Below are 24,737 nucleotides of genomic sequence, written 5' to 3' on the forward strand. Positions count from 1 at the left end.
TGAAAGGCAACAATCCCCCTTCTCAGTTCCTCCACCGTGAGCGACGGTCCCAAGCCCTCTGCCTGATCTCAGTCCAATTTGGGTAGTCTACTCTGAGACAGTGACTCCTTAATTTCATCCATATTATCACCCATGTTCATGCTGTATAAACCTTTATAGAATCTGTGATCTTCCTCTACGACCTCCGCAGCTCCTCACATCCATTCCTCATCTCGCTAATCATAGGACGAGCCTCCTCTCTACAGCAAAGTCACGCCAACAGCCAACCAGGCTGGTCTCCCTGTTCGTGTAGTCCCTCAGTGTACCGAGCATAGTTGGCATTGCCAATGCTCGTTTATTGTGTTGATGACTGGAGAGAAGTTAGATCAAGAGTTGCAGCAAAGATAGTCATTACATTGCCTGCATTAGCAGATTCAGATTGACTCGAACATCCTGTATCATTTGAAATGGTCAATCACGCCATCCTGTAACATTTGAAATGGTCAATCAAGCGATCGCAATGCTGCAGGATATTAAAGCGCCTGTTCCCGATTTTCAATCACAGTTAATAGGCCCTACGGTAGCACTCTAATCATTTTCCAGAGTCTTAAGCGTACTCAGACACCCCTAAAATGGCTGATTCAACAACCTTACATCTTCTAAAACCAGGGAAAGATAAGACAAGACATAGCTCTCATCATCCTATGTCTCTTGAATAACTTTTTGCATCAACATTCAAAAGTGTTGGGGACTCATTTGATGGCAGTTTTTCCATTTCTGATGGAGCCTGACCAGAGAGGATTTATTGTAGGAAGAAACGCACGCAACACCAGTAGAAGGGCCTTAGAATGGAATGGGACAACATTTCAGGAGTTTCATTAGGAATATTGGGTTGAGACACAAATGAGTGGAGTAGCAATATATTCATACAGTTCTCCAGGCTGTTAGCTTTGGGCCATTTTTAAACTTCACACAAATTAACCAGATTGCAATAACTAGGATCCGATTAATGGTGGCTTTACTTCACCTGTTCATATATCTGGGGTGTCTTGACAGGTTTGACTGTCACCATTGATATTTGCAGAATCAAGGGAGCCCTTGGTGCTGCGAATAAGGTGCAATTCATGGAATGTAGGGGGTCAATTACTTTGACAAAATGGCAGTCTATGCAGCATGACGGACATACTGACTTTCCCAGTTGTGATGTCAAGAGTTAGTGGCATTTAAGAAGATTTCAGGTTTTACAATAAATTATTCCAAATCGGTGGGGCTACATGTTTCGGTGCTGGCTCGGATGCAGGGTGCCTTTGTCCCCCAACTCCTTCGCTCATCTCAGAGTGCATTCCACCCATCTTTAAAGACTCTTTTTAAGGCTAATTTCTCATTCCCATTTAGAGAATTGGCAAAAGATTTAGAAAGATGGTTAGGTCTAATAACAGCCATTAAAATTATCTGATATCAAGACTGCTACATTTATGTTTGTCCTTGCTGATGAAGGTCCCTGCTGTTCACCTTTCAACAGAAACAAAATCAATTGTATAGGCCCCCCCAAAAGACAAAACAAACACCCAGGGTTCCAACAAAGGTAATGATAAGGGGTGCCTTGAGGGATTGGAGGCCCCAAGCATTAAGAGATGTATGGGCTCCGATATTTCACACGCTTTGACTGGAAATGCTCTGAACGTACTGCCTCCCGAGTAGTGACAGACAGTCCCCCTCAACGCGTTACAACTTCACAACTTTGGGGGGCTAGTGGAGGGTGGTCCACCCTTTTCTCTAGTTCTGCATAATTCAGACGTTTCGCTGGGGTTAGCAAGACTACCTTCAGGGCCCAAAAGAGGTCTTAAAAGCGTTTTACAAGTATGCAGTCACGTGAACCTTTTGACATTTGAAGATTGCAAAAGGGTATTCCAAGTAAACGAAAGATTTCAATATACTCTAATTCTGCACAGGATTTGCAGGTGGAAGGTGCATGCCAAGCAACACCATTGGAACTCAAACTGGAAAATAGTCTCTCTTTGGTGCGTGTATCACACTTGTGTAGATAATCCCCTTGGAAAGCTACCTTAAATGCGCAGGTGGGGGGAGCAACCCATGGCAAGGATCTGAACTAGCAACCACTAACAATGTGTACCACAAACATGGAATGCTCCTATACAATCTGTTTCTGTTCGAAGAGTGCCATCGTCCCACATTCACAAAACAGTCAGCTTTCTCTCCCTTGTGTTGGAGAAAGTGTGCTAGGGTGGGCAAGCTAACATTTACTGGAGAGGTGCTAGCTAAAATAAAGGACATTACAGCTGTTCATTTACCAACGAACCCATTGGTAGTGGTTCTAGGGGACTTCAGAGCAGGAGTCTTCCCACATGTCGAGCCCTGTAGCTGACCTGTACACATTTATTTGTTGCAGCAAAATGATCCCTTGCACATTGTTAGAAGAATGCGGAGGGTCCAATAAACGAGTGTGGTACAAAGCCAGTGAAATTCTTTCATTTGGAAAAACAAAATCCCAGCACTCCTAAGCATGTTCAAATTTGGAAATAGTTGCACTTTTTTAGAGATGACCCTTACATTGTTCAAACCTTCGTTAGTTAAGCGTATTTCACTTACCTAAGGGCTAAATGTTGGATAGGAGCGGGACAACCAAATGTGGTCAATGTCACACGAGCTACCGGAAATGGAAAGAGGATTATGGATTGCGATCTGGGGAAATAAAGGTTTCAACCTGCCAACCGATCCTGTGAGCCAGTATCAGCGGAGGTTCGAAGTCGCCGCCACTGTCAAATGTAAGGTTCATAATCCGCTTTTTGACTATTGTTCGTTTTGATGCCAACCTGACCACAAAATGTATTTAAAAAAAACATCTTTCAGGGATTACTTCAATGGGTATCGCATTGTTTGGACGACACTTCGTTTTTCGAAGTAACTTTTGCCAACAGAATTACTACAAAAAACTCCAAAATATACAGGGCTGGGGGTAAATGGTTAAAATGGGTGGTGAGGGATTTGGGGTAAGTATGGGGAAAGAGTGGGTTGGTGGATCCCCTACCCCCAAAAAATGAAAAAAAAATGTTTTTTCCTAAATTACTTTTTCAGCAAAAATGACTTCCAAAAAATGTTGTTGATGGGACATAGAACCCTCTAATTATGCCCAGTAGAGAATAAACAGCATGGTATCAGGCGGGACAACGCTCTCAAAGTTAATTTTCAATTCCAAGCCTGTTTCTCACTGTAATGTCACAGAGTGCTAATAAATAGGACACAAATCGGTTAAAAAGAGCTGGAATGTTATGTTTTTTATTCAGAATACAGGGGAAATGAGCAAGTACTGTTGAGTACAACTCTGGACTCTTGCTCAATTGATAAAACTCTTTTCACCTTTGCAGTCCACTGCATGTATGCGTGTCTCTTGGATGTCAGACACTAATCTCAAGTACGTCAGCTGGGAAGGGGGCAGGATGTGCTGGGATAATCTCTGGACGAATTCCCATGAATTGGCTCTCCAAAATATTCCTACAAGGGCTAGTCACTCACATAAACAGATTTCACTCCCTTGCTAATTCCTGTTTTCTGTAACAAATTATCAACGATTTTACAATTGTGTTGCAATTTTGCAGCCAAAACTACAGCAAGTTTACAAATTTATTCGAGGTTTTGCCAAGTGCGGTTTTAGAGAGCAGAATCCCCCCTACATTACAGGTAAAGTAAAACGTGAGGGTAAAATTCAACAGTCTTAATTTTACTCAATCTGCAGTGATTTGCCCACCCCTAGCTTGGATGGTGGTGGGACAGATGCAGTACAGGATTCTTTATTTTTTAATTTTTTTACACAGTAAAAACCTTCAAACCAGGTTAAAGTGAAGTCCGCCCCTGCCACACAGCACAGGACTGTACTCTCCCCAGTGACTGACAACACTGCCCCCAGAAATTGCAACCATTCCAAAGAAAAATGTCAGAAACATGGCCAGCAGCTCATTTTGTGAACCCAAAATGGTGATTGGGGGTGGGGCGTAGGGAGGCGGGAAGGAGGGCATACACTCAAACATGGGAATGCCATTCAAAATAATTGGAGCAGAACCACGTCTCACCCAAATAACACAAACGTGTGTTTGTACCAGACTTTTCAGGTACAGTTCAGTGCCTCCTCCCCAAACACAAGATAACTACCAATTATACCAAACCCTGGAACATTTTATGCAACAAATTGTACAACAGGCCCCCTCCAATGGCACAGGAGAGTGCAAAAACAGGTGTAGCTCACCCCACTCCAACTCGGCTTTGTAACAACAATCGAACACAGCAAAATACCCTGCAAAAATACAGAACACATTAAAGAATACTATCGTGCCCGTTCGCCACATAAAACGAGTGTGACCCTTCTCACATATAGGACGATGTATCCCCTCCTAACAGAGGACACTGGCCAATACGTGTCCTCGCGCCCCCAAATTAGAGGCAATAGGATGCTACCCCCTTAACCTGGCCAACAAAAAGTGTCCGCCTCAGAACTGGGGACAGCATCCTCCCAAACACACAGCAATGTCCCACCCAAATGGCGTCACCTGGTCATCCTTTTAAAACCGAGGACAGCACGCCCCTCTCCTCCCTTTAGACACAGGTCTTCCTTCTCCCCACTCAGCAGGCAGCCTGATCCTCGTCCCCTCATTACCGGCTGCCATTCTTAGACCGGTCCTGTCCCAGGGAGGATCCGCACCTCCCCTGCATTACTCCATTTGCAGAAAAGGGGCTGTAGAGTAAGGGGGAAGGAGGTCTCAGAGAAAGTGAAGAGTAGAGACCGGTCCTGCACATTGTACACCGAGAGCCGGTCTGCCTCATAGTCCACAAAGAACCCCAGGACCCTAGGGCGCACCCGTGGGACCAGGGGGGATAAAGGGGAGGTGGCAGCCCAGTATTCACCATTCCAGAGCCGCACTGTCCAGAATCCACCCTCGGGGGATAATGTGAGTTGCCCCTTCCTGCTCCCAAGCTCATCAGACACCCCCAAGTCCCACTCTGTCTCTGCCCCCACCTCCACCTCCCAATAGTGTCTGCCGGAGCTCAGCCTCTCCTTCCCCAGGATACATGGATAAGGATTGAATCTTTGGGGGGTGTCTGGCAGATCCTGGGCTTCATCAGTTTTTCTCACACATTTGCCATCCTTGGACACAACAAGACAGGGATGCGCTGTGTCAGGATCCAGAGTTACCTCACCTGCAAAACAAAGAACAGCACAGATCAGAAACCAAACGGGCATACCGATTCCCCCAGCCACAGCTCACAGGCGAACAGCCCCACAGACTAAAGAACCATCCAATCACAGTGTGCTCATGGCAGCTCCCTCTAGCTGAATAAACTGAGTCCTGCCCACAGCTGTGGTTCATGTCATTTACAAACTGAGGCCAGAAGTCACTATGCAATGGCCCCCACTTTTCCAGTCTGTTCCCCACCTCCATGTGTGGGCTTCATCTCATGCCAAGGAAGTCCATCCAATGCTTCCGACACAAAGACGAAATAAAGACCGATAGGGGACAGAAAAAAAAAGTAAATCAGAGCGACATGGAGAATGTGTGCAGACAGAAAATAGCAGTAAAGGCAAGAGAAGGAAGCAATAGAGAAATACTCACTGGGATGGGGGCAGAAAGTGAGTAGAATTGAAAAGAGGAGTGCAGAGAGGTAAATGAGGCAAAGAATTAAGTGAATCGGACAGATAAGCCAGAGAGAAGAGGGTAGATAGAAAGGTAGGCAAGGGGCGAAACAAAGAAAGATGCAATAATCCCCCCCCCCCCTCTTCACAATTTAAACAGTCTTTCACACTGGTAGTCTCGTGATGCAGAATAGTGCTCTGTAAGAAAATTCCAACACACTTATCTGCCCCCACCCCCCTTCTACTCCATCTCCAGCTATGGACTTCACCTCCAGCCATAGAGAATGAACTCCAGCTCTGCCAAAATGTGAAAGGAGGAAGCGAGAACACAAGATGGAGGGCGAGAAGGTTACTTGCTCCGTCTTTCCCTTTTCTCTGTGGCTGCATCACTTTTTTTTCTCTGCCTGGCTCTACCTTTCTCGCGATCTTGTCTTTATTGGTCTAACTCCAGAGGAAAGAGTCAGTAGAGCAAAACATCAACAGTACCACACAGATCAATAACACATTCTGCCACTGCACAGAGAGGGCCAGCACACACGCAGCAAACCAGCCCTTTTTACTCCTCAAAAATAGGCATGTAGACCCAACAAAAAACACAAACAGGAGTAAAAATACAAACAGGAGTTTACAAACAGGAGTTTAAATACGCTCAACACAAATTGGGGAAAATGGCAGGCACCTATTCCCACGTACCCCGCCCGCTCACCTACCTACCTACCCCACACCACCTCTGATATGTTTAGATGTGTGCTGCTAGCAGGAACAGTGCCACAGGAAGGAGATCTAATAACATTACTTCCTGATCTGAAAAAACTTCACGTTAAAATTGAATGAATTACTGTGGTCCCAATACTCCCTACTTCAAAAAATAGGCAATTCAAATACTTCCACTCAAATACCTCACTGAGAACCATGACTAAGGGTAAAGTGCAAATCACTGAGCATCTTCCAGTACACAGACAGAACTGCTGTTGCCACACCCTAGGAAAGCACAGCACAAAGCCCCACACAAAAGAGCAAAAGGACACAGAACTGTATTGGAGGCGCCTCTCTAACGGCCCAGGTCCACTGTCCTGCCCCACCCCCAAATACCCATTGCCCGAGCCTCCAGCTCTGCCTCAGACCCACAACTGGCCACTGCCTTCCGGCTACAGGGATGGGCACAGCTTTTTAAACCTTAGCTACACCTTCCCCAAGTCACGAAACAATGCTGGGAGGAGACATCAGAGGAAAGAACCCATAGAGAGGTTAAATGGTGATCGAAGGCGACATGCTAAAAAAAAAAGAGCAAACGAAACAGCAATAGAAAGAAAAATGACCGCCATTAGATTGGGAAAGTAAGCTAAAAAGAAGATCAAAATCGGACATGCTAAATGCTGATAAAAGAAATAGGTATATTAGTAGTTGAACTTAACATTGGAATCCCCATATGGAAACCACACGAGCAACTGCCTGCCTCAGGACCCTCTTCACTGGTCTGAACTTTGTTTCTAGTATACCCGATTCGTCTGCGACTGTCTTGCCGCTAGGCCGCCTGGTGAGTTCGTTGTGCAGTCTCTTCGTCCCTCTATTTCTCCTACTTTCCATCGTTCTGCTCTCCCCCTCCATGGTGCTCTCCATCTACACAAACTGCTACTCTATCACATATCCTCTTTCTCAAAGTCTGGAAGGAAAAAGTTCAAGAAAGATCTCCTGGTCTCCAATCCAGGTCTGCCCATCACTGACCCCTAGGTAAATGCTTCGTCCAGGCAGACTGTCACTGACATCCTCTTTGTCATTCCCTCTCAGGACCTTTGGATTCTCCATATGGTCTGAGTCCTCTCCCATTTCTCTTCTTTGCCCATTAATGGTGGAACCCGATGGGAAGTACTCTTGGCACACTTCCCATCCTCTAGGAGCATTAAGGTCTACCAGAATGGCACGGTCATGGCCCAGGTCTCTCAGCCCAACCTCCTTCTTGATAGGCATCTTCTGTCTCTAATCAACTCCCCTCCCCTTCTCCTGCCACTCCTTCTGCAGCACCTTTGCAACCACCGACGGGCGTACCACATTCCTGTACCCCCCCCCAAACCCCCAGAAGACGTTCAAAGGTGGCAACCAGCTCGACTTAGCTACCCTCAACTCTCACTCTGGCGTTAAACACTCCTCTGACATCTGCCTCCTCCTTGAAGACTTCTACCTTGACGTCCTCGCTCTCACTGAGACATGGTTCACCGCCAGCTCTGTCACTATTCTTGACACTCTCCTTCTGGAGGGCTACAAGACCCGCTCTAAGCCCAGGTCTAACCAGCTTGGGGTAGGAGTGGCCCTGATCTTCCCCGACTGGGTCCCTGCTTCTATCATACCCACTCAGACCTACTCTTTCTTTGAATGCCTCGTCTGCAGGCTTGGCATCTCTCCAATCCTCTTGCTGACTCTTGTCACCATCTACAGGACCCCTGGTCTGGTCCCCCTCTTCCTTTCAGAGTGGTCTGGCCTAACTTCTTCTCTCCTGGCAGCCACCTCCAAGCTTCTCTTCCTCCAAGACATATTCACTTAGACACTCCTGATGCAGCCTCTGGACTCTTTCCCTCACCATTCTTCCCTCCGGTTAGACGCACCCAGCCGGTCACAACTTGGATGCTCTCATCTCAGCAGGACTCCACATCCCCAACCCTATCCCTACACCCTTCTACTGGTCGGACAATGCCCTCCTATCCTTTCACCTGGATCTCTTGGGTCCCCCGGCTAAGCCTCTGCCCACACAGCCAGTCTTCTTCTCCATCATTCGACCAATGAAGCGAGGTTCAGTTGCTGTTTTTGCCACCACTTTCATTCCCACTCCAGCCACTCACTCTCACACCGACCGCCCTTGCAAACCTTCACCTCTCCATCTCCAACACTCTGGACATCCTTGACCCTGTCATGAGGATCCACATGAAGCCTGCCTCCAAGCGCAACACCTGGTATGATTCCAACCTAGCCTCTCTGACACCCAAGTGCAGAGTTGCTGAGTGTTAGTGGCAGGCCTCAAGCAGTTCCTCCGACAGACTGGTCTGCCGCCTGCTCCAAAAGGCAATACAGACTCTACATCAGCTCAAAGAAGGCCTATTTCCAAGCCTGCATCTCTGGGTCCACTAACACAGCTGAACTGTTCAAAATGTGCAAGGGACTCACCAACCCTTCTGCAGTCTCCACCTCTCCTCTGCCATCCCAGACCTTCTGCACTGCACTGGCCTCTCACATCATAACCAAAACACAGGACATCCTGTCCTCACTCTCCTCTTCACTTCTCCCTCACCTGCTCTCAGGCCTCCCTTGGCACCACTCTCCCTTCCCCTCCGCTTTCCTGCCCATATCACCGGATGAGATCTCTAGACAAGTCCCCTCTATGAAAGTCTCCTCCAAACAGGTGCTCCCCTGCTGCTCCAGAACTATCAAGGACAATATGGTATGCCTTGCTCCAGCCTTGGCAGAGTTCCGCAATCACTCCTTTGCCACTTGCTCCTTCCTGCTACCCCTCAAGCACTCCCTTGTGCATCCTCTCCTCAAAAAACCTTCTGCCGACCCCTCCTGCCCATCTAACTTCTGCCCTATCTCCATTACCACCTTCCTGGGCAAACTCCTGGAGAAGCTGGTCCTCTCCTAGCTGATCGCTGACCCATAACACTAAATCTGTTGGCTGTCCCCACGACCACCAGTCTGGCTTCAGAGCAGCAGGAAGAGAAACTGTACTCCTGAACATCAGTGAAGACTTGCTGTCAAATCGATTCCAACTCTCCATGCATTCTCATCCTTCTTGACCTTTCCTCTGCCTTTGACACAGTCAATCATGTATAAATCGGCTCTGTGATACCCTTGGCATCATGGACCTGGACCGGTTTATGGTCCTTTCATCTAAAACCATTGCATCTAATGCCATTCCATTGAAATCTTTCCATCTAAAAAATGTCCATCTAATGCATTTTTTGAACCCCCCAAACACCTGTTTTTTACCCTTTAAAATGCACCAGAACAAAAATGAACCCTTTTCCCTCCCGCCCCCAAAAAGTATGCATTAGATGGACATTTTTTTAGATGGAAAAATTTCAATGGAATGGCATTAGATGCAATGGTTTTAGATTAAATGACCAGATACCACCTGGACTGGATGACCTCCTTCCTCTCGGACCGACCTTCCCAGGTTCAACTGGGCTCTTTTTCGCTCCCCCACTCTGTCCCTCGGGGCTCGACCCTCTTGCCATGGCTCTCCAACATCTCCCTAGCCCTGCTAACCCATTTGATCTCTGCCTTCTGTCCTCACTTCCAGTGTTATGCAGACAACATGCAGCTCTTCTTCAAGCTTCCCTCTACCACCACCTCCACCTCCTCCTCTCATTTCTGACTGCTATTCAGGCATGGTGTGCTGCTTGCAATCTCTGCCTTAATTCCAGTAAGACAGAGATCCTTCTCATTGAGACCCCTGCTCCATCCTACTCTCTGGCCGCCACCTTAGTGTCATCTTTGACTCTTCTCTCTCCCGATCTCATCACATTGCGGACATTGCCAAGAAGGCCCACTTTCAGCTGCAACTCTTCAGAGGCATTCTCCCTTTCCTCACCTTCCCCCAGAAACTCATTGTCTCCAGAGCTCTGGTCCTCTCTAGGCTGGACTACTGCAACAGCCTGTTCCTCGATCTGCCCAAATCCTCCCTTCGCCCCCCTTCAACTAATACAGAATAGGACTGCAAGAATTATCCTTGGCCTCAAGCCCAGAGGCCGCATCTCTCCAGCCCGAAAATCTCTCCGCTGGCTCCCAGTTTTTGTGAGGATCAAGTTCAAGACCCCCTGCATCATCCATAAGGCTTTCTGGGGCATGGGACCCCACTACCTCCAACTCTCTCTCCCTAAATACTTCCCTGCTAGAGCACTTTGGTCTTCTAGCTCCAACTCTCTGCACGTCATGCGCTTTTCCAAGCAGAGAGTGGGGGTTAAGGGAGTGGGGAGGGGGTAGATCGATCTCTTCTGCAGGAGCCTCCTCCCTGCTCCTCTCAAGCTTGATCCGGATACCCTTAAGTTCCAGAAACTTCTCAAGACTGTCCTTTGCTCTTCTTCCTTCACTCTCCCGCTCCCCTGCTAATCTCCCCCTCCGCCGCATTTGACTGGCTGCCTGGTACCTTCTGAGTCATAAGGGGCACCAGGTCTTTCTCGCTCATTCTACCCCAGCACTTCGTTCTCCCTGGAACTCCCCCTTACCCCCCAAACTTGCACTTGCCCTACCGGGCTCCCTCCCTCTGTACTAGCCTGGCGGGCCTACACCCTTACTTAGCCTGATCCTTCCCCTACCTTGCACTTAGCATGTGGACTCTCATTCCCTGCTTTTCCTTGGCACTTCTCCACCTGGCCTTCCCAGGCGCCCTCTTCTCCCCCTCCCCCACCCAGCACTTGCATGCTCTCCACTCTTCCCTTTCCATCTTAGCATTAACTTTCCCCTCTGACCTGCACTTCCCACCGCCTAACCACTCCCTTGCAATTCTTTTACTGCACTTGTAGGATCCGAATGAAAAGGCCTAGTAGGAACGTTTTTGGTTATTCTTCATCCAGGTCACTCCCCTACCCTTGTCTTGTGGCACCTTGAAAAACCTTTTGCTGTATAGGCACATTATAAATACCCAACAAATAAAAATAAAATACGTATCCATTGGAGTGCTGAACTAATCCCAATTGTAGTGCTGAACTAATCCCAAATAAAAACAAAGTGCTGTCATGATGGGAAAGTCTTTCTGGCATCTTCAAATGAAGTACCTGCCCTAATGGCTGAAGTTGTGCTCTAAAACAGCACTTTACATTAAGTATATTAATTTAAACCCTTCCAACACAAGCAACTCCACTGACAACGTCTCCTGCCTGACTGTGGGTAAACCATGGGTGCCATCACCCAATAAGCAATGCTGGTCCCAGGAGCAGTGCAGGGAGGATGCCCTGGCGCACCCCACATGGTCAGTGAGGCACAAGGCTCATCACATGGAGACATCCTAGGGTGCAGTCCCTTTAGCAGCTCTTTGTGAAGTAAAGCACATTGGAAAGAAATATCCGACAGTAAAGAGAAACTTGCATGGACAAGCAATCAATCCCCAAGTACTCCTGTTTGCGACCAAGTGAACCCAAATATACCATGGAGCAGGTGGCTTGACAGCACCTGTTCTTTGGGCACGTGCAAGTTTTAAATTCAAGATGGCTGTGAACAAATTTATATTCTCGGTTCACAGAGCCACACATGAAGAAAGCTAGCCCATTAGCGCAGCTGGAAAGCTGAGAGTCAGTGAAAGACAACCAACCAACTTTTAAAAAATACAAAAGCCTGCACACCACTTAGGCTATGAGGGCCCTGAAGATGGGGGTAGGCCCCTTTATAATGCCGTGGAACAGGCAGAAAGATGTGGGCATTTGGGGAGGCAAGAGGCGCTGTGGAGGAGGCTGGGGAAAGTTTATCATTGAGGTGGTGAACCAGGAGGAGCACAGGAGGCTGGCTGGAGGAGGGGACAAGGGGAGAGGGAGGTTGTAGAGAAGAGGACAGAGATGAGGCGGTGGAACAACAGGAATTGAAGCTCCTCCAGGGGAAAGAGGAGTGTGAGCGTAAAGGAATGATGGCCAACTAGCAGGTGGAGCACTCTAAGGGATGGAAGGAAACAAAGGCATGTAGGGAACTGGAGGTGATGCTACTGGAGGAAAGGAGGAGAAATTAAGACCAGGAGAGGCCAGAACTGACAGTAAGCAATAGCACCCACAAGCTAAGCCTGAATTAGGCTTTAGGGAGACAGAAGGGGAGGAGGAACGAGCATGTTGCAGAACATCGTGGAGGAGGTAGAAAAGATAAGAGGAGGGGAGTATAGGAAAGTTCAGAGAAGAGCGATCCACTCCAAACAAGGTAATCCAAAAAGCAAAGGAAAGCAGCACAGTGGAAAGTAAAGATCAACCCCCCCACCCCAAAAGGAAAGAACTAATATAATGCACCCAGCCTCCTGACTAGATCAAGTGGCTGAGAGCCCTGTGGAAGCTCTAGGGCTTGGCCTGGAGGTGCTCAATCTTCCCTCTTGCTGCTGCCCAAGGACAATGTAAACAGGCACACTGTCCCCGAGACCCCTGGAAAAAGGTCTTCAACGACCTAGGATGAGAAGAAGCAGATTGAGACAAAGAAATAAATGTGTAGGCACTGCGCACAACTGATATATGTCCAAGACAGGACCCCGGGACAGAGACACTATGCATTACAGCAAGATAACTTTATATTGTGCCTAAAGAGTTCTACTTTACTAGAAACCATGGAAAAGCCATCCAGGGTTTATGTTGCCTTGTCTCTAGTGTGAAGGCATCAGGAGTCAGACACAAACAGGTTCAAGTTTTCTTAACAAAATCTTTATTCAACTGAAAAGATAGGGTGGATGAATACCTAACTTGCCCTATGCTAAGGTGGGATTTCCCTACGTAAAGAAAACTAAGGATAGTGTACGCCAGGAAGTCCAAAGTAAAACATCTGTCTGCGCCCACAACCTATACTTGCACTCACAACTAACAGCATACAATGTGTAGGGATGTCAGCATCAAAAATGAATAGTGTTCGAAGTAAAGTTCAGAGGTTCTTCTCGCTCTCAGGCTTGTAATCGGCACCCCTTCAATTCTTCTAACTTTCAAAGTAACACTTGATTTAGGTATCTGTTAGGGGTGATTTCCTAAAATCCTACCGATAGTAAGACTCTAGTAAGCTATCCCAGTGGTTTGTAGACCTCCAACTCCTATTATCAGTCTGTACTAATCAGAACCTTGGTAGAGTGGCAGAGCAGTCAGGCTTATCTGTGAGCGGTAGGTTAGTACACCGAGCCTAGTTAGACATGCACATCAAAGAAAAACACTCAATGTATATAACATTATATATGTATTATATTTTACACCAGAATCACTTTACACACCGTATACCTTTACACTAGAACACTTCGGAATACTTTAGATTATACTACAAAGGACACTTTCACTTTTGTGTTTGTTCACAGTTACATTTGTTGAAACATTAGAAAGGGAAAAGACAATGCTATTGTATTATCGGTAATTACGTGCACATGCAGTTCTTAGCAGTTTTACAGTAAGACATTTACTCTGCAAACACATAAGAAAAGGAAGGGGGGGGGGTAGCCGTGTGGCCCCCAGTGTTTGGTACAATAAAACAAAAAACGTTTATAAAAAAAAAAAAAGAAAAGGAAGGAAAATGGTTATTTAGTGTTAACACTAGTCTGGTTCAAGGTTCTAGAGTGGGTTTCTTCACACAGCAAGTCTTTTAAGTACCAAAATGCAACCCTAGCTAAAGGCAGTTGGGAGAGGGCTCAAAGTCTTGGCAAGCAGCAGAATACGAAGAGTTCCTGTGGATTTCGTAAAATCTCTAGTGTTATAGAAGCAGCAACTTAACTAACGATAGAGACCCTATTAAGGACTTGAAGGGACAAAAGGAGTGACTTGAGTCAGAGGAAGAGGGGGTTGCCCTGGACACCTCTACGTGCACTCCAACGCTCTGGAGCGACTTTCTGGGATCAGGTACTGTGGGGGTATCTGAGGTTAGAAAATAAATGTTGTGCTGGATGCAACGTAATGTTGCAGCTCTGGACCCAACCTCTGGATTCCTCGGTCGGAGGACTGAAGGCAGGACAATGCATGGGATCTCTCAGCAGCAGTCTCGAGGGAGGACCTGAGGCACGACTTTCACCAACTTCTTAGTTCACTCTGCGGTTTTGGTGCCATTTCTGCAGCACCAACAAAGGACACAAATCACTTGGTCAATATTAATCGTTCCCTGTAGTCCCACTCTCTGATGAGTGGGTCTGGGCGAGTTGGATCGGATCTGTGGAGTGTCCTTACGGGTTCAGCAAAGTTTTGGACAGATTCAGCCTTTCCACGACGATGCACTCAAAATGGGCAGCAGGTCTCCTGGTATTGGGGTTCCGCAGCTCTGGAAACTCCTGGGACCTTAGGAGATGGCTCAATCATCTTGGGACAGGTTATTCCGACCAGCCAAAAGGGAAGGAGTCGTCTGTCGCACAGAATACGGGGTCAGGACAGCAGTGGTAGCTTCACGGGGTTGCAAAAGGGTCTGCAGGTGTCTCTGGTAATCTTCTTCTTCGGTTACTCCAGCTTCCAGTGGTCTACTTGCTTTTCACTCCAGAAGCCTCACCTTTTATACAGTTTCAGCACACACTCCTCTGCAATCTCCCTCAGCATTTTACAGAAAGTGGTGTTTAGCTGTCCAATCAGGACAGTCAGACGCTGTGGGAGCTGGTCCTATTCAGGCACTCTGGCAGACAAAGAACAGGGAGGTGGAAATCTCCTCCTCCACTTCCTGCCAGGCCTGGAGCCTATGCGGGGGCACCAAGGGTTCCCGCCAAAGGCCACGGACAGACAGACAGACAGACAGACACACACACACTATGGAGCAGACAGACTCCACTCATTCAGGATTTAAAAAAAAAGATCCAGAAGTCCAGCAAAAAGTGCTGGGGGTCACACTAGGAGAGGGAATGAAGCTTAGAAATGATACATCTCCCCAACGCTATCACAATAAAGTCTTTGCATAACACAAGCTTCTTTATAGGTGTTTCAGCGGCTTCTCCTTATAGGGTCACACGGTCTAGGCGCAGTTGTCGGACAGCACGCTCCACCCACTACAGGTCACGCAACTGATACCCTTCCTTGGCTGCTTTCCCCTTTGGCACTAGTATACTGCTTCTCCTTTGCAGTAAGGTTGGCATCCGTTATATGTGTCCCTCTCCGGACATGATATCGTGGCCGAGTTAACCACCTTGCACTTGTTACACTTCCTTACAATTCCTTGGCTCCTGCCAATGCTTGTTTATGCAGTTCTTTGCACTTGCATTCCCTCTTTGTGCTCTCTTGGCTTTGCTAGCACTTGTTTTGGTTAATGCAGTAAAACATTCCTTTCAATAAAGTACACAATTCTGTCTTTCAACATGCTCAAGTATTTCCAAAGTGCTTTCAATTTGTTTGGTATTCAAAATGCACTTTAACTTGCTTTTCACTTTGTTCATGAGGGCTCATCTTCTGATTTCATCACTTGCTTTGGATTTTCCATATGCTCATTATATCTTTCCTTTGGTTCAATATTCATTACTCAGTGTCTATAAAGCGTCAGTTACCTTTGCATATTTCTTCACTTATGACAGACTATCCATTCATATAACATCTTCATTGGATTGTAAGTATTTCCCCTTTATTTGTTTCCGGCAAAAAAATGACTTCCCTTTAATTGTTAATGTGAGTTGACTTCTAGAATCCTGGTTCATTCTCGAAATCAGCTTGCAAAGTTACATGAGTTCTTTCAGGCTTAAGAACAATAAAACAAATAGTTGAGGAAAAACAAATTTCTAGGTGTGCTTTTTCACATGGCATCGATCCGTTGTCCCTCGAGGGCCTCTGTCGAGGGGCGACGTCACTGGATGTTATATATAGGATGCACAGCACCGGTAGCCTCAGTTAGTTTTTACCCAGAACGTGTGGCACCAATCTCCTGCCGGTATGACTGCAGAAAGCCTTGCGGAAATGTAAGCTGCAATCGCATAGGGAATTCAGTAGAGGGGCAGGCTGGGAGGGCGATGTGGAATACGTCGGAGGAATATCCCATCGAAAGAACGTTACCAGTTATGGTAAGTAACTTGTTCTTCAAGGGGATTGTGTCCTCCGACGTATTCCACATCTATGACAGACTCCCAAAGCAGTACCAATTTATGGAGGCGGGAAAAGAATTTACAATTTAGAATTTTAGAATGCCCAATCAAATTGCTGAATAAAGGACTGCCTTAGCAAAGGCCAAATCCTGCCCATGGATGGAGTCCAAGGAATAGTGTCTCACAAATGTATGGACAGAGGCCCATGTGACTGCTTTGCAAATAATGCGAATCGGAACACCGTTCTGTAGAGAGGTGGAGGCAGCCACACCCCTAGTAGAGTGAGCCTGTAAGCCTACTGGAGGGTCCTTTCCCGCCAAACGGTAACACTCAGATCATCAAAATGATTCATCTAGACAAGGTCTGTTTGGAAACAGCCTGACCCAAGCGCCTTCCAGCATAACCAACAAAGAGCTGATCGTCCACTCTGACCCGGGACATCCGTGAGAGATAGAAACTCAGAGCTCTTCTAGGATCCAACCTATGGAGCCTCTCCTCTTCCTTACCAGGAAGTGGAGGAGGATAAAACGCTAGATGAATCACTTTCGGGCTCAAATGGAATTCCGACACAACCTTCGGCAGAAAAGAAGGCTGCACCCGCAGGACAACCCTGTCCTTATGGAACACAGTAAAGGGTGGCTTGGCGGAAAGTGCCTGCAACTCACTCACTCTGCGTGCGGATTTAACCGCAACTAAAAATACAGTTTTAAAAGGGCAACAGACAAGAATGTAAGGGCTCAAACGGAGCTCCCATTAGGAACTTTAAAACCAAATTCAAATCCCATCCCGGCACCTGGAAAGGCGACGGTGGAAACACATTAGAAACTGAAATCAAAGGGATCTTAAAATAAGAACATTCCTCAGACGAGCGCTTAAATATGGACAGCACCGCCAGGTAACCTTTAATGGTACCCACTTGCAGACCCTTGTGGGCCAAAGAAAGCAAAAAAGACAAAACCAAAAGGAATGGAACATTGGAAAGGATCCACATTCTGTACCCTGTACCCTGTACCATCTCCAAAGGTACAGGGATTTTGTTGCGAGCCTTCTGGCCGAAAGCAACAACTCCATCACGTCTTCAGGAAGGTCGCAATCCTTATACCTCAACCTTTCAGATACCAAGCATGAAGGCTGAGAGACTTGACCTCTGGATGGAGAACCCAACCCCCACCGCCCGTGAGAGCAGATCGTCTCGGTAGGGAAGACAGTGTGGCGTGCAGATGGACATGTGGAGAAGGTCCGGGTACCACGCTCTCCTGGCCCATGCCGGAGCAATGAGGATCATTCGGGAACCAAACCTCTGCAACACTTGCGGATGACAAGGACTGGAGGAAACGCGTACAGCAGTGGGAAGGACCACTCCACTACGAACGCGTCCCCTAAGGCTCCTCTTGGAGGAAATTCCCGCGAGCAGAATCTTTCGCACTTCCGGTTGACACTGGTGGCAAAGAGATCCACTTGTGGGGTTCCCCAAAGGGGCGAAGATCTCCAAAATAACTTCCTGAGCCAACTCCCACTCGTGAGAGACCGTGCGCTGCCTGCTCAGAGCGTCCGCCGCCGTGTTTTCATCTCTGGGCAGATGAACTGCCGAGATCAAAATATCCTGCTGGATGGCCCAGAGCCAGAGCTTCATCGCCTCCCAGCACAATGGGAGTGACCCTGCCCCCCCCCTTTTTTGTTGAGGTAGTGCATGGCCACTGTATTGTCCATCATAATCTTCCCCCGCACAGACGTCAGAAAAGCCTTCAGGGCTAGCCTGACGGCCCTCAGCTCTAACAGACTGATGTGGAGTCTGGACTCCGACGGAGACCAACGTCCGCTAGCTGTCAACTCGTTGGCATGAGATCCCCAACCTGTGAGGGATGCGTCCGTCACGAAAGTCAACTCAGGCCATGGCTGCCAAAATGGTGCTCCCTTCATCAGATAACCTTCATCGGCCCACCATAGAAGATCCTGGGCAACCGAGGTCGGGATCTGACATACTGCCGGAGAACTGCGACCACTGCATCTTGAGAGCCCACTGCAGAGATCTCATCCGCAGCCTGGCCTCTGGCACGAGGAAAATGCAGGATGCCATGAGGCCGCAACCTCAAGAAATCGAACGCCGGGAGACACTGGGCACGTTGAAACTTGTCCACCATCTGCAGAATGTGATGAGCCCTTACCTGGGGAGGCGAACACTGCCCCAGGGATGTGTCGAGCACTGCTCCGATGTACTGGAGCCACTGGGTAGGTGTCAAATGGGACTTCTTTAAATTGAGGGAGAAGCCCAGCTTGTGAAGGGAGTGGCAGGTGACGGACAGATGATCCAGGGCTTGCTCGGAAGAGCGCGCCCTGATCAACCAGTTGTCCAAGTAGGGGTAGACGTGAATCCCCCCTTTCCTGAGATACGCTGCCACCACCACCATCAGCTTGGTGAAGACCCTCGGGCGGAGGTCAATCCGAACGGCAGGACCAGAAACTGAAAATGCGAGTCGCCAACCGCGAACCTCAGGCACTTCCTTTGCTTTGGATGAATAGGCACATGAAAGTAAGCATCCTTGAGGTCTACAGACACCAACCAATCCTGAAGTTGAAGGGCCTGGAGGACTTGAGAAAGAGTTACTTGAACTTGTCCTTCCTGAGGAGCTTGTTCAACCACCGTAAGTCCATGATGGGTCTCAATCCCCGGTCTTTTTTTGGGATAAAAAAATAAGTGGAATACCATCCCTTGTTCCTCTCTGCTGCAGGCACCAGTTCTATGGCGCCTTTCTCCAGCAGGGATAGGATTTCCTGCGCAAGGAGTGGATCTGGACGCTTCAAATAGAGCTTCCCCGGTGGATTGTAGTGAGGCCTCTACCCGAAGGAAAGGCGGTAGCCGTGGGCTATGATCTCCAGAACCCACACATCTGAAGGAATGGCCCACCATTCTCCAAGATGCTGCGCAAGTCTGCCCCCAACCAGCGAACCATGGGACATGGCCTCATGACTGAGCGGACGTGGCTGCGGTAGTGCCTGAGGGCAAAGAGGCAACTGCTCGAGCGGCTTTGGCACCCCGAGTACCTTGCTTTCCACCCCGGGTACTCCTACAGTGGCCCCTTTGACTGGCAGCTCCTCTCGATCTACCAAAGGAAGAGTAGTACCGAAAGGAACTTCCCCTCCTTTGCTGTCCCCTAGACGAAAAGGCAGAGGTTGACGTACTGCAGCGCTCAAAGACTTTGCTGAAGCTTTGGAGGTCTGCAACCTCCCAAGGCTCTCGTCAGCCTTGCTGCCAAACAGATGAACACCATCAAAGGGCATGTTCAGAAGACGGGATTGCACATCAGGAGCAAACCCCGACTTCCGCAACCACGCAAACCTGCGTATCATGGTGCTTCCAGCCATGGACCGGCTGACACAGTATGACGTGTCCAAACCCGACTGAATGGACTCGCACATGGCATCCTTGCCGTTTTGCACGAGGGCTAGAAAACCATCCCGTTCCTACTCTTCGGGAATATGCTCAGCCGCCAAAGACGCACAGTTCCACAGAATGTGAGTGAATCTCGCTAAGGCACAAGTGGAGTTGGCCACCTTCAACGCCATACTTCCAGCGGAAAATACCTTCCTCACCCAACCATCAAAGCGCTTATTGTCCCTATCAGGAGGGATGGTAGGGTACACAGCCTGCTTCGAGGAGGCCATAGCCGCCTGCACCGCCAAACTCTCCGGAGTAGAGTGCGTCGATAAGTAGCAGGGGTCACCACTGGATGGGCGGTATTTCTTCAGAAGCGACTTAACTGCTGGTAGACTCTCCGGAGCAGTCCAAGCCACCGCCACACTTCTTTGCAAAGCCATGTGAAACGGCAACACCGGGTCAGTTGATGGACCTTTATCCAGGATGTCCGTCAAATCATCCTGAGCAAAATCAACAGGTGGAGCAGACCACCCCAAGTATTCTGTCACCATTGACATGAGACGCCGATAGGAGGAATACGCATGCGCCCCAGGCTCAGGTCGGTCAAACTCCACCTCCGGAGAGGAGTCCAGGCCACTAGCGTCATGCAATGACTGACTGAGTTCCTCCATCTGACTATGCCCAGACAAAAGGTCATGAGGGACATCAGGAGGCACAACCATCTCCTCATCGGACAGTTCCTCAACCTCTGAAATGTCTTGCAAAGGCTGGAAAAACTCCAATCTAGGATTAGGAACAGAATAGGGCTCAGAAACAGGCCTCACAGACTTACTGATAGCCTTCCTCGGAGGTTCCACAGCCCTCCGGGGCACCTCTGGCAAATCCTCCACAAACTGTGTCGAGGGCGCTGAGGGAATCGGTGTCGACCGAGGCGCCGTCAACTTCTTCGAGGGCAGAGCCGCGAGAGAGCCCCTCGACGGACACAGCGCCAATGGCGTTGACGCCTTCTTCAAAGGCTTCACAGGTTCCGACAGTCTCGATGGGACCTGGATCTGGCACGGCTATGGCAATCTCCCTTGTCCGAACGGGACCCCGACGGCTCCCGATGATCGCGCCGACTGCCCGAGCCGAAGGCGTGCGAATGGTGGACCAAGCCCATTCCTTGCCGGCTTCTTTCGAAGGCGCAGACGGAACTGTGCCTTGCGACTCGAAAATCGCTAACATCTGCCGGTGAGATGATTCCCATTCGGCCTTCGACCAAGACTTGGTGAGACAAGTCAACCGTCTGGTGGAGTCCTCCTCCGACGGGGAAGGCGATTGCTGACAGCGCTTCCTAGAATGCCTCAAAGAGGCAGAGGAATGGCGGGAACCACTCCTAGAACGAGACCCCCCCCTTGATTTTCACTGACGCGGAGAGTTGCCCCTCGAGTCATCGGTCGAAAGCCCAGCAGATTTCGATTTATGAGGCTTAGACACCCTACCTACCTTCAATTTCTTCTTACGTTCCTGCATGTGTTAATGGCTCTCAGGTGCAGACCATTGACTTCAAGTGCCTGACTAGGGTCAGGGCTATTAGGCTGACTTGCATGGTTGCTCCATCCGCATGCCTCTTTGGCCCTCTTCTTCGTCTCAGTACCAGAGTGTGAGCGTTCAGTGGACTCAGTTGCAGGGAAAAGACTGCCAATAGCCCATACAGGCTAGGGTAATGGGGGATTCATTATGAAAGGGGACTGTGGGATACTGCGTCTCATCCAAGGGTACCTCACTTTCACTCCTCAAGTCGCCTCCTCCCAAGTAGTCCTCCTTCACATATCCACCCTCAGGGTCAGGATCTAGTATTGATGGCCTTTCCCTGGCTACCCGAGGAGAGGCTCTTAAGGGGAAAGAAGTGAGGATGCCCTCAGATTCCTCACACTAGTTAACCTAGAGCACCTGAAGACCTTTTATTTTCAATCAGTTTTTGCTTCATCAGAAACCACAGGAAAACCAATTTGTATTGCCTTATCACCATATCCCAAGATAATTAATACATAAGGAAGAACCTTTCAACTGGTAAAATGTAGAGTAAAGCCCACAGACAGATAGGGGGGATTGGGTACAGTCTATACACTATTTGAATGCAACTAGTGAGCAGCATGAATAAACACTCGTGTAAAATAGTACCACCTGGCGCCTCAGGGTTGTTGATCATGCGCTGCTTGGTGGCACACAAGAACGCCATCATGGAGATTCCAGCTAGTACAATTCTGCTCTAGCCTTTGCAACCATTGGGAGCAGTAAAGAGATCTGGCACAGGCCTTCTTGTTTTCAAATCCATGGACACATTCATCACATGATGTCTCCATTATACACAAAACCAGCATCCAAACCAAGTTATAGGTAGTTTCACATTCTTGTAAAGCTGAAGTCGCTGCAAAACATTTGCAACACAAAGTATACAGGGGGGATGTAGTGAAAGTCCAGCTCCAACTAGATGAAATGTTACAAACAAATCCATTTGCCTAATCTTACAACAAATGCAGGAAATGTCTCAAACTAATCAAACCAGGGCAATAAAACTGGTATTGAAGGAAAATCATCAATAAAATGAAGATGTAACAACCAAACATCTTAGGCAGAGGTTGGAGCTATACTCTCGACAATGGTGAACCATCTGCAGAACATGACATTTACTGCACATTCGAACAAAGCTGATGGATGCTTAACCATATCACCAAGCCCAGCAGAATCTCTAAATAAACAGCAACTGTTTAGGCGCGAGCGCAGTGGCACACTGCCATTCTGTCCGTATCAGTTTGTGCTTTAATTCAACATTATTCTTCAAATGAATCCCCATGTTTTAAAGCAAACATGTCTGCATATCCAAGCATAATCCTGTCCGACATGGGTCCAGATGTGGATTCTCTTTGGGACCTTCTGTTGAAGACATTACCTAGGTTAACTACACAAAATGTGTTCATGGAAAAAACAAGCCTTCATCAACAAAGTACAATCACTTTTTAATTTTTTTTATTTATTTGTGTCATATGGTCAAACAAATAAACTTTAAACAAAAAGAAAAAAGTATACATCGCCCATAAAAATTACCACGGATTGAGTCTTCGTCCGTTACCCACACGCTCAAAATGAGTAATACTCAAATTAAACAAATCAGGGCATTCAACCAGTAGATGTTTCAACGATTGGGAAGATTTAAAACAATAACGGCAGGTGGACCATAATAAATCATTTTCTTTCCATAAAATCTATTTTCCATGGCAGGCAGAAGATTAAGACGGAACCGGATAATGGCTCTGGCAAATTTCCAGGAAGGATACATTAATAAATATGAGGCACTGCAACCAGACTTCGATGACTCCCGCAGGAGGTCCTTGTATCTTTCATAAGACTGGATTTTCTCACAGGTTTGGCCTCTGTCATTTCGCCACAGACGTTACTTAACCAGTGAGATGTTATTCTCCACATCCTCCATACTGATCCACTTTTTCCAACTGAGTCCTATAAGTCTGAACAAAGGCATTCTTGATTCTGATGTAATCTTTGGTCATCAACTCGTAAATAGAATTAGATGGAGGTTGATCGAAATTCCTACAAAGTAGATTTTTTCCCCATAGAACACTTGTGTTCAGAGAAGACCCAGTTTGTATCATAGGATATTCACAGGGACCGCCTTAGGAAGGGCGAAAGTACCCTACCACAGGATACCTTTGATAAATTCAGAGTTACAGTAATTTAACTGGTGATGGACTTCCAGACCGTAGTATATGACTGGGATCACTTTAGAGTCAAACTTTCTTTACGGGTTCAAGCGAAAATCTTCCAAACGCGAATGAAGGAGTTTCATTTGGCATAACATATGTTTGGCCTTAACAAGAAAGTGCTCAGTGAGACAGTTTGGATTGGGTACCATAAACATTACAACCCAAGTATTTAATATAACTGACCTCTTCTATTCGTTGTGTGTTTAGGCTCTAATTTGAGCCGGCCTTTTTACGGTGAGGTCTAAATACTAATAACTTGGATTTTACAGGTTTCATTGTCAGTCCATTCTTAGCAGCATAAAGACCAAAAGCATCCAAAATATGGGAAATTCCTGCCCACGGCAGTCCAAAAGCAAGATGTTGCCTGCATGCGTTAACCAAAACAGTTTGCATCCATACACAGAAGGAGAAATAAAACAGAGCCAGCAAGTTAGTCTCCAATATCAGACAAATAAATGTTGAATAATAAAGGTGCCAGGACACAACACGTTTGATGTCACAATGAGTCGAGTAGTATTACCTTGCTGGCTAAGTCAAACTCTTAAATTAGTGTTAGAATGCAATTGAATCAGAATAGCCAACATAATTGTTGGGATACCCCATGTTACTAGCTTACTCCACAACATATTGATAAATCTTTCTGTAAGTGGTCAATAATAAGTCCTGCCTTGGACGTCCCCACTCCTCTTCTAAACACAATTTGATTAGGCTTGAGCACACGCACGGCCTAGGCCCAAGAAGATATTTCAGTCCATACAAGGGATACAAATATTTTAGTCTGTATCCAGAAGCACAATTGTCCTATAGTTAAGTGGGTTATACTTATCACCCCTTTTAAAAATGGGTACAATTATTGCTATATGCCTAGAAGCTGGTAACTCCCGCTTATCCAAGACCAAATATAAACTCTGAATAGAATCCAAGCCCAGAAACTGGGGTCGGACTTGAAAATCCCATTACCAAGTCCATTGTGGCCTGGTGCTCTTGACTGGCTTCACCTACGAATAATCGGTTCGATATTCATACAGTCGAAGTTAAAATCCCAAAGCAGGCCTACTACTCCCTGAGGAGGGGATACTCCGTGAGAAGAGTAAACCTGAACAGCGAATTGCCCAATCGTCTTCACCAGTGGAGTTTTCCTACAATTCAACTTGGGATTTCTCCTCATCATGAATTAGTTTGCAGATACAATTATCTGATTTTCGTAATTGGCCTGCAGCATATTTTCCCCTGCTCCCAAGTGACTCATAGTAATAATACTTCATTTGTTCTTGTCTAATTAGGATGAGAGTATTC

The 24,737-nt window shown here is 47.4% G+C and overlaps 1 protein-coding gene across 1 annotated transcript in view; it reads right to left on the bottom strand.

Annotated features, from left to right (window-relative positions):
* Positions 1 to 3,249: 3,249 nt before the first annotated feature.
* LOC138521783 (E3 ubiquitin-protein ligase TRIM39-like) overlaps positions 3,250 to 24,737 on the bottom strand; it is a 287,098-nt gene continuing 265,610 nt past the window's right edge. The window contains exon 7 of the mRNA XM_069634860.1: positions 3,250 to 5,190. Coding sequence (XP_069490961.1) covers positions 4,661 to 5,190 — 530 coding nt within the window. The 3' untranslated portion in view covers positions 3,250 to 4,660. The remainder of the gene's footprint in view (positions 5,191 to 24,737) is intronic.

Source organism: Ambystoma mexicanum, chromosome 13 (genome assembly GCF_040938575.1).
Source record: "Ambystoma mexicanum isolate Mex_15411 chromosome 13, UKY_AmexF1_1, whole genome shotgun sequence".
Taxonomy (NCBI): Eukaryota; Metazoa; Chordata; class Amphibia; order Caudata; family Ambystomatidae; genus Ambystoma; species Ambystoma mexicanum.